Source organism: Pituophis catenifer, unplaced genomic scaffold (genome assembly GCF_029215685.1).
Source record: "Pituophis catenifer annectens isolate HBS135680 unplaced genomic scaffold, rPitCat1.0.hap2 SCAF_8, whole genome shotgun sequence".
Lineage (NCBI taxonomy): Eukaryota > Metazoa > Chordata > Lepidosauria > Squamata > Colubridae > Pituophis > Pituophis catenifer.
Genome location: NW_027256888.1, coordinates 61,321,355 through 61,331,882, shown reverse-complemented (window position 1 = coordinate 61,331,882; position 10,528 = coordinate 61,321,355). Strand labels below are relative to the sequence as shown.

Sequence of the window (10,528 nt, the reverse complement as noted above, 5' to 3'; positions counted from 1 at the left end):
TCCTCAGCTGTATGGGCGGATAGATTATAAAATCAAACCATTGTCTTAAAAAAATAGTGGGATCTCAATTTTTCTTGTTTCTTATTCATATAACCTTAGTTGTCAAATTGCAGAGGAACAATCATGTGTACCTCCAGGGCTCATGCGTTACCTATCACTCTAATGTAATCTCTGAAGCAATTTTTGATATACAAAGCAGAGAACCGATAAAATCATATATACACTAGATGGCTATTTGGAGGCATGCATGTTTGCATGCTATATACTGTAGATGTGATAAAGTAATATTATGTTAGCCAAATAAACATGGCTTTCTCTCCCATTTCTTTCCAGATCCAGTAAGAGGATAACCTTGTGGATGGCCCTTGAGTAAGCCAGATGGAACAGGATAGAACTAATCATGATGAAGGCAATAGTTTAAATCCTTTTTTAATTCCACATCCTTCTCATGTTTGCCAAGCAGAGCCTTTGTCAGTGAAGCTGCATAATGGAAACACAACAGCGGGAAAGATCTACAATGAACTGAATGGTAACCCTATGTGGCTGCATGGGAAGGCCAGCTATGGAATGAAGCATCCTGCAAAAAGGAATGAGAGTAATCGAATAAGCCCTGATCTTCTTCAGCAAAAGAAACACTGCAGCCGGTATTTGCCAAATGGTGGGATAAAACGCACTTTTAGTGAGCCTTCTTTGTACGGACTTCACCTGAACAAGAAGCTTAAACAAGATGAAGAAGTAAAAAGAGGGCAAGATAGCTCATTCGCTGTCAGCAACCAAGCAGGTGCTTCTAATTTGTGCAGTGAGAAGAGTGTTGTGGGTTTTGGAACAGAACAAAGTACAGCTTCAGTTCTTATACAGTCTTTAAGATGCAACTCTGGTGCTTCAGAAACTCCTCCAGCTCCCCAGATTCAGAATGAACAAGGGGATGAAAATAGCAACTGCCACAACAGGGACATTGACATGGCATATAAGAACAAGGCAGCTCCAATGCCTAACGGTGCTATAGTTTCTGCCTCTTCCATGGGAAACATGCATGGTGAATTCCTGGAAAAAACGTTGTCTCAGTATAATCCAGAACATGTTTTCAGTGGAACGCAGACAACTACGTCTTTTACAAATGCCATAAACACTCGGGCTATTAATGTGTTGACATGTGGCACATCACATTTACTGCATACCTCAGGGCAGATAAGTTCCGCTCAAACCTCAAACTCTGAGCTGCCTCAGGTGCTAGCTTCTGTAGCTACTGAAGTCCACAGTATAGAAAACTCCACTAAAGGATCCATCATACAAGCAAGCTCCAATTTTCATCATCCAGAAGTAATGAACTCAGAGCAGCAAAAGTCAGAAAATATCTACCAGCCACCTACAAACAGCCGTGTAGTTTCAGAAAACACAGGGCAGGTCCCCAGTCAGGATTTCTCACTCAATCCTATCAACAATCTGAAGACTCATGATAGTAGCTCAGAGATTTTGTCACAACCAGGAGAAGAAACGGATGCTTCCTTCCAACAAGATTCCGTGTTCAGGAATGATTCTTTTAATCTACCCCCTATTGCACCTTCTCCTGGGCAGGAAATAAACAGTGAGGCTTCAGAAGATCCTAGAAATATTTTCACTCTAACAGAAAAAAATAACAGAGGGCAACCACATCATCAGGGAGAACATACAAAAAAAATTTCTGGCTTTTGCCAACAAACTCCCAGTTCTCAACAGGGTCATGAATACAAGATTCAGGTTTCACAAGCAACTGGGAGTGAAACAGATGTCGATCTCAGTACAGTGATATTGGGAATAAAGCAGCAAGATCCTAGTGAAATTCAGTCCAAACTGGAGTCTAAAATTCAGGATCCACAAAGATTAAGAACCAGTAAAGAATTGCAACATTTTCCACATCTTCTGAGCCAGATTAATCAGCAGACTACTCTTGATAATGACAAAGATCTGGTGAAAAATCACTTAGAGCAGTCACAAATCCGCTCACAAGCTTCTTGGATGAGAATGAGTTCCCCTCCCTTTAACCCCAGTGATTCTTTCCCAAAATCAAATGAAACTCTTTTGAGGACCATGCTTCAACTCCAGGCAAATTCACCTGAGCAGACACATCCAAAACAATATATTAGAGGTTCCAATGAATCAAAAGGAGTCATAGGGCAATCTTGCTACCAGAACATTATACAGGGTGAGCAAGTACCAGCACTATTCAAAAGTGAAGGAGCACAACCATCTCATCATTTTACTCCTGATTTGCAAAACCCATTCCAAAAACACTCACCACAATCCAAAAAGATGAATGATCAGCAGCAAAATTCAAGGCACTTTAATCTTCAACCACAATCTCAACTCCACCTTGAACAGACTTTGGAGGCACAGTTAAAGCCTCAGCACTTAGATCTTCCATTTGAGGATGACCAATTCATACATTCACAAATTTTGCCTCCAATACTCCAGACACAGCCAATACAACCACCACAGAATTCACAAGTAACAATGAACTCCACACAACAAATAAAAACCACAAAATTGCCACAAATCTTTCCCCGGTCAAGCAACAGCCAAGAACAGCAAGGGGAAAGAACATCCTTAAATCACTTAAAATTAGAAGAGTGCTTTGAAGAAGCAAGTAATTACTTCAAATCAGTTGAGTTCCCAGTACAAGTTCCCCAGACCAGAGTGGACCATATTTCAAATACAGTCAACAAAAACTCCCATTATAATCAGACAAATGATGTAATGAAGCATTCCTGCTCAAACATGCACTTGGTTTCTGAGAAAAAGGAAGATCCCATAAACACAGACCTCTTAACTCAAAATGTGTCTCGCAACTTGCAGCACATGCAATATTATCCAAATAGTATAACTCCTAAACAAGATCTGCCCCAGGGCTTTCAGGAACAAAACCCTCCATCTCCACCAACTTCATTTCTACAGCTGCCCTTCCAGCAAACACAAGAATATTGTAACATGACTACCAACATGAATAGCTCACAAGCTAGTCAGATTCAGCAAAGTTACTCACCCTACAATCAGCAAGCAGATCAGAGTCATGGCCACTGTCCTCCCTCCCAACCTCACAAAGATTTTCAAAAGCATGCTGCTATTAGATGGCATATCTTGAATAAACAAGCTAACCAAAATAAATCTGAGTCATGTCAAGCTATGGGCTTCAAATCTATCAAAACTGAAACTGGCTCAAAGGTGAATGCTTGCCTTCCTACACAGGTTGGACAATTGGAAACCAAACCATGGAAGAAAGCAATTAAACAAGAGGTTCAGCACTTTGGATGTGACAACATGCAACAAAGGAGTATCATTGAAACCATGGAGCAGCAGTTGAAACAGATTCAGGTCAAAACACCCTTTGATCACAAGTCTCTTACTATCAAATCACCCAAACATGTCAAAATTGAGGCTGCGGGACCCATTACAGTTCTGACAAGGAATTTTAATGGTGCAGATTTCAACAGCCATGCAGTCTCTTTAGAACAACAACCCATTCATTCTAACGAAAGAACACCAACCAAAAGAAGTGCTGGAACAGCCCTCAATAATTTCTTGGAATCACCTTCTTCGTTACTAGATACACCTTTAAAAAACTTGCTGGATACACCAGTCAAAACTCAGTATGATTTTCCTTCATGTAGCTGTGTGGGTAAGTTTTGATTACTATTATTTACAAAATAAATAATATAAATGCTGCCAATTTTTTATAGTTTATTAAGAAAGGGTACGCGGTGGCTCAGTGGCTAAGACGCTGAGCTTGTCGATCAAAAGGTTGGCAGTTCAGTGGCTTGAATCCCTAGTGCCGCATAATAGGGTGAGCTCCCATTACTTGTCCCACCTTCTGCCAACCTAGCAGTTCAAAAGCACGTAAAAAATGCAAGTAGAAAAATAGGGACCACCTTTGGTGGGAAGGTAACAGTGTTCCGTGCGCCTTTGGTGTTTAGTCATGCTGGCCACATGACTACGGAAATGTCTTCGGACAGCGCTGGCTCTTCAGCTTTGAAACAGATATGAGCATCGCCCCCTAAAGTCGGGAACAACTAGCACATATGAGCGAGGGGAACCTTTACCTTTACCTAAGAAAGGGTAAGCTTCCCCAGTTTGTAATTTTTTAGTTATGTTGTTAAGATACATCATGCTGTAGAACAGAAACTATTATTAAATCTTACAGATATTTTATTTGTCGTCACCATTCACCTTTAATGTTTAGGTATACAGTATAGACTATACCAAAACTGTGTGGTATAAAACTTTTAAAACATACCGATTAATCTTTTCATTTCTTTTTTGTTTTAAACAGAACAGATAATTGAAAAAGACGAGGGCCCTTTCTATACTCACCTTGGAGCTGGTCCTAATGTTGCTGCTATTAGAGAAATAATGGAAGAAAGGTAATGAATTAGAAAAGCATGCAGAGATTAAAATTTATCCACTTTTGTATGTCAGAATTTCTTCCAATCTGTGCGCATAAATAACACCACCATTGCAAGCCATTATAATTATTGCTAGGTTGTCTCTTCTAGCATTACCGATCCTGGTCAGAGTCTGTTTAGTGGAGAATCACAATATTAGACAGCTCTGCTTCTGGCTATCATAAGCTGCCCACTCCAGGTAGATGCCAGCAAATGCCTACACGAACAGGCACTCATTGGCCTGCCCAATAAGATGGGCAGCAGCTGGATAATGAAATAGTGGCCAGTCTTGAATGCATAGCATAGGCACTTTAAGAAATCTCTCTCTTGAATCACAACAAAATACAAACTCTGGTTTTTCTATTTACTTTGAAGAAGTAAATGAAGAGTAAGAAGAGTAAGTAAGAAAGAAAGAAATGAGCTTAATCAATTAGACTCATGGATATAAATTTCCAGTGCAATTTGAAAACTCATTAATCAATAACACACACTTTACACAGTAGTATTCTATGTTTAAGTAACAATGAGAGTGCTTGTATAAAACCTGTTTGATGTATCACAGCCTTTTCCAACTTGTGCACTCTCTGTATATGATGACTTAGTTGTCAGTTCCCCAGCCAATGTGGCCATTGGTAAAATTTCTGGGAGTTGAATTTTACATGCCTGAAAAATGACTATGTTGTGTTAAGCTCAAATGAATTCTGAATCCTTGCTGTTGTTTTCCTTCAATATAAAATGTTCTGTGCTTTGGGGGAAGCTTCATTTGCCACATTGAAATATAAACTCAATTGATCTTTAAGAAGCAAAAATGTAAGTGTTCTTTTTAAAATATAAATGCATATTTAGTAAAAACTCAAAACATTTTTGCTTTTGAAACATTTTGATTTGGTTTGGATTTGCTATTTCCTTAAAATCTGGACTAAGCTAATTAAAATACTATGGATCAGGGGTGAAATCCAGCAGGTTCTGACAGGTTCTGGAGAACCAGTAGCGGAAATTTTGAGCAGTTCAGAGAACCGGTAGTTGAAATTTTGAGTAGTTCAGGGAACCGGCAAATACCACCTCTGGCTGGCCCCAGAGTGGGGTGGGAATGGAGATTTTGCAATATCCTTCCCCTGGAGTGGAATGGGAATGGAGATTTTGCGGTATCCTTCCCCTGCCATGCCCAACAAGCCACGCCCACAGAACCAGTAGTAAAAAAAAAATTTGGATTTCACCACTGCTATGGATAGTAAATAACCTCAATACAAGAAAGGATTGTAAGGATTTAAAGGAAAAGTTTCCCGTGTTCCTATATGATTTCATTTATATTTATATGAAATGCATGTTCTTATATTTACTCATTTCATGATTTGATTTTTTTTTAAAAAAAGATATGGACAAAAAGGCAAAGCCATCAGAATAGAAAAAATTGTCTACACAGGAAAAGAAGGCAGAAGTGCTCAAGGCTGCCCTATAGCTAAATGGGTAAGAATAATCTCCACAACCTTATAAAAGATACTGTTCACTTTGATAGATATAATTAGTGCATGTTGGCAAAAATAAATCTTATTTTTAAGATTTAAAAATAAATCTATTTTTAAAGAAATCATGGGAGTTAATTCAGGATATATTTTAAATAAAATATGACAGATTAATAACAGTTCTAACTTAGAAATTCTATAGAAAATGTATACCAGGATGAAGGTACATATCCTTTAAAAATCTGTGGACCTGCAATCTATGTTATATCTTTTAAAATTATTGGTTTATTCTATCTTGCCTTTCCAAATCTGTTATTAAAATTTGAAACTCACAGCTCACAGACCTAAAGTTGGAATAAAGTCCCACAGTTAATGAACTTTTGAGACCAACATTTTATCATTCTTACCTTTGAATATATAATTGGGTAGAAGATATAATGATGGGCAATTAATCCATCTGGTCCGTTGTCTTTCTTAGCTCCTAGTAGCTCTTTCAAGTTGTAGGCAGAGTCTTATCCAATCCTGCTTTGAAAATTCCAAACAAGGAAAGAAACTGCAAGCAGAACCGAAGAACTATGGTATGCAAAAGATACGGAGAAATCTGGTTTACCAAAAACTAGACAAAACCATAATGTGGCCTGCTAACCTTGAACCTAAATATTTTTTTTACAGAAAAAAAAATATTTTTGGTATACTTTCAGGTGATTCGTCGAAATGGAACTGAAGAAAAACTTCTTTGTTTAGTGCGAGAACGTGCAGGCCACCACTGTGAAACAGCTGTGTTAGTTGTACTTATCTTGGTGTGGGAAGGAATACCTCAGAGCCTAGCAGACAAGCTGTACTCTGAATTGTCTGACACTTTAATGAAGTACGGGACACTCACAAACCGGCGGTGTGCACTCAATGAAGAGTAAGTTAAGTATGTACTTCCTTCACCTCCAGGAAGTAAAATTTTCCTATAGTTTAAATATCTATGGCATAGATCGTAATAAACATAGTTTCCCTGTTCTAGCATACAATAAATGTGTTCAAACTGCAACTCCTAATGTTCCCAAAAGCATGGCCAGATTGGCAGACAGATCTGGGACCTCCTTTCGCTGTAAAAGGAGGGTACATAGGCATGTGTAGTGCTCAACTTACAACTGGTCACTTAGTGACTGTTCAAATTTACAACAGACCCTCCAAAAATATGTACGTACAACCTGGTTCCAAAGTTCCAATAGCCAGCTTCTCCCCCTGCAATCACGTGACTTCCTGACAGGCATTTGACAACTGGTCCACATTTATAGACATTTGCAGTGTCTCACAGTTGTTGTTAGTTGCGATGTCGTTTTCGACCCCTTGTGACCCCATGGACAACGTTCCTCCAGGCCTTCCTGTCCTCTACCATCCTCTGGAGTCCATTTAAGATCATGCCAACTGCTTCAGTGACTCCATCCAGCCACCTCATTCTCTGGCATTCACTTCTTCTTTTGCTTTTGTCTCACAGTACATGACCACAATTAACAATGTTTTTGCCGAAAACCAATATTTAATTTTCAGCAAAAATACTCCATGGCACACAATAGGTTCGCTTAACAATTGTCGCAAAAAAAAAAAAATCATAAAATTGGATCAGTCATGTGATGAATGCTTTATGACCATCATGAGTTACAACCATAGTAGGCAGTTTTCATTAAAGTCATAAATTGAGGATTACCTGTAGCCCTACCTGTAACCTTACAAAAACTGCAATTCTTTTACAAAGCATTCAGTGAATAGAAAAGCCATCTTGTTTAAAAAATTCATTTTTCAATCCATTTCATGATCAATCCTATTATGTTTTATCAACAGCAGTGCAATGGATTATACCCATTTTGACTGTGCAGTGACAACAGACATGTCCATGGTACACGAGAGGAATCTAATGTCATACTTACCACATACAGAAAAATACCTCACAGAGTTCTTGTGAGGGGAAGATAGGTTAACACTTATCTTCCCCTCAAGTGCAAATACTGCACTTAGATACTAATCTTACTAGCTCTTAGTGTTTAGTTGAAAAAAGTTAAATGTTCTTTCATAGTGGAATATCTGTATTTCTGCTATTTCTTTTCTCTCCATATTTTCTTTAATTATTTTCAGGCTTTATATTTTCCCTTATGGAAATGCCTTCAATATATTGCACGTAAAGCTGCATCTAAATCCACCTCCATGTATTTTCAGAAGTATGTCCTGATTAACGTCATAATTTTAATATATTTAAATAGCACTTTTATTCAGATTATCTCTCAATGTATCCTGTAATGAGACACAATACTGTGTATTTCCCTCCATGCTATTCTAGATGTTCTCTGGCCCTTTTTTGTACATCTTAGAGCTGAAAATCTTGAGGGGAAAGAAAGAATGGATGAACATCAACCAATTCCACTTTTTAATAGGAATGTCAAATTTGACTTAGAAGAAGTATAAAATCATTCATTTATTAGCTCGTTTAGATTAGGGGTGAGGAACTATGGCTGTTTTATGACTTGTGGACTTCAAATCCAAAAATTCCTGAGCCAGCCATATTCAGCACAGGAATTCTGGGAGTTGAAGTCCACAAGTCATAAGGAGCCATAGTTTCCCACCTCTAATTTAGAAGTATATCCTGCTTTTAGTTCAGCCATTGATAATGCTCTCTCCTTCCATTTTCCCCACAACAATACCACTGTACATACATTAGGGCAGAAAGAATGACTGGTGCAGTGTTACCCAGATAGCTTCCATGACTGAGGTGGAAGTGAATCTGCCTCACCATGCCTAGCACAGCCTTTTCATCACTATACTACACTGGCTCTTAATTTAATTTAAAATAGCTACATTTCAGCAGTAATCAGAAGTAATTTATGATAAATATATGATATATGCAAGGAGCCTTAGTGGCGCAGCGGACTAAAGTGCTGTTAAGTAGCACTTAGCTGCCAGCTGCCTGCAATTACTGCAAGTTCAAATCTCACCAGGCTCAAGGTTGACTCAGCCTTCCATCCTTCCGAGGTAGGTAAAATGAGGACCCAGTTTGTGGGGGCAATAAGCTGACTTTGTATAAAAAGAACGCCGCTTGGGGGGGGGCAAAAGCCCTACTGAGCAGGTATATACAAAAGTATGAAGGCTATTGCTTAACGCATTGTAAGCCACCCTGAGTCTTCGGAGAAGGGTGGCATATAAATCAAACCAAGAAAGAAAGAAAGAAAGAAAGAAAGAAAGAAAGAAAGAAAGAAAGAAAGAAAGAAAGAAAGAAAGAAAGAAAGAAAGAAAGAAAGAAAGAAAGAAAGAAAGAAAGAAAGAAAGAAAGAAAGAGCATTAAAATAGCTATGGTATATTGGCAGTATACTGATAACCCTTGCTAATATTTTTTTCCCTTAGACGAACCTGTGCATGCCAAGGATTAGACCCTGAATCTTGTGGTGCTTCTTTTTCTTTTGGTTGTTCATGGAGTATGTACTATAATGGTTGCAAATTTGCCAGAAGCAAGATCCCAAGAAAGTTTAAACTATTAGGTGACGATCCAAAAGAGGTAGGGTTGTCCTTCAATTATTTTTCCTGCAGAGAGAGGGGGGAAGGGTGGGAGGAGAGGGAGGGGGAGGAGGAGAGAGAGAGAGAGAGACAGGGAGAGACAGAGAGGGACAGAGAAAGAAAGAGATAAGTTATAGTGATGAGATTTGGTACCAAAAGACTGGCAATGTCAACAGTCCATTTTTGTTTTGTTTAGCCTGGGTATTCGGCTTCAACTCTGCATTCTTTGTTGTTTTTATTTGTAAGTTTAAAACATTGCTCTTCTATATAAAGAATTCCAAGAACTGAAACAATACATAAGTTGGATCAGTTTGGTTTAATATGGAATCACATTATTTAGAATTCAAATAAATATATTCAAATCCACCTCTAGTGTAGGTATTTTCAGTTTTTCCATTCTTGACAGATGTTGATTCACACCTTGCTTTTAAATACCCCTAGCGGATATCCCATTATTTCCCAAGATAATCTGTCATATTGCTGAACATTTCTTCTAATTTTAAGCCAGAATCTAGTTTCTTGCAGTTTTTATTCACTGATTCTATTGCTTTTTAGAACAACAGACGACAACTGCAGCTTTCATTATCTACACAAAAGTCCTTCAGATATTTGAAAACAGCTATCATTTTGCCCCATGCTCTTCTTGGGAAATAGTTTTATGATCTGTTGAATCACATTACACTGAATGAAATAACCATAAGTGTTTTCAGAATTAAAGCTATTAGCTAAAAGTAGTAATTAACTGCTAATGAATGAAGTTCTTTTTTAAAAAAAAAATAGGAAGAAAAACTAGAATCCAATCTGCAAACTTTGTCAACTCTGATGGCACCCACTTACAAGAAACTGGCACCTGATGCCTATAACAACCAGGTGAGTAAAGAAAAACCAAAATGTTTGATAACAATACTAAGATTTGTTGCTTTATTTTACCAATGTATAAGTCTCCCAAGACTTTGAAAGAAACTACAGCACTTATAATGTAGAATTCATTTATGAGGCTACATGTTTCAAACGATCTAAGCCCCAGAGCTCACTGTAACATCATTGCAAAAAAGGCATTAAGAGTTGTCAATCTTATTTTACGAAGTTTTCTCTCTGATAACGCTATATTCAAAC

The 10,528-nt window shown here is 38.1% G+C and overlaps 1 protein-coding gene across 1 annotated transcript in view; it reads left to right on the top strand.

Annotated features, from left to right (window-relative positions):
* Nucleotides 1-354: 354 nt before the first annotated feature.
* TET2 (tet methylcytosine dioxygenase 2) overlaps nucleotides 355-10,528 on the top strand; it is a 29,447-nt gene continuing 19,273 nt past the window's right edge. The window contains exons 1-6 of the mRNA XM_070948691.1: nucleotides 355-3,652; nucleotides 4,304-4,394; nucleotides 5,789-5,882; nucleotides 6,580-6,788; nucleotides 9,263-9,413; nucleotides 10,193-10,282. Of these exons, the coding sequence (XP_070804792.1) occupies nucleotides 379-3,652; nucleotides 4,304-4,394; nucleotides 5,789-5,882; nucleotides 6,580-6,788; nucleotides 9,263-9,413; nucleotides 10,193-10,282 (3,909 nt within the window). The 5' untranslated portion in view covers nucleotides 355-378. The remainder of the gene's footprint in view (nucleotides 3,653-4,303; nucleotides 4,395-5,788; nucleotides 5,883-6,579; nucleotides 6,789-9,262; nucleotides 9,414-10,192; nucleotides 10,283-10,528) is intronic.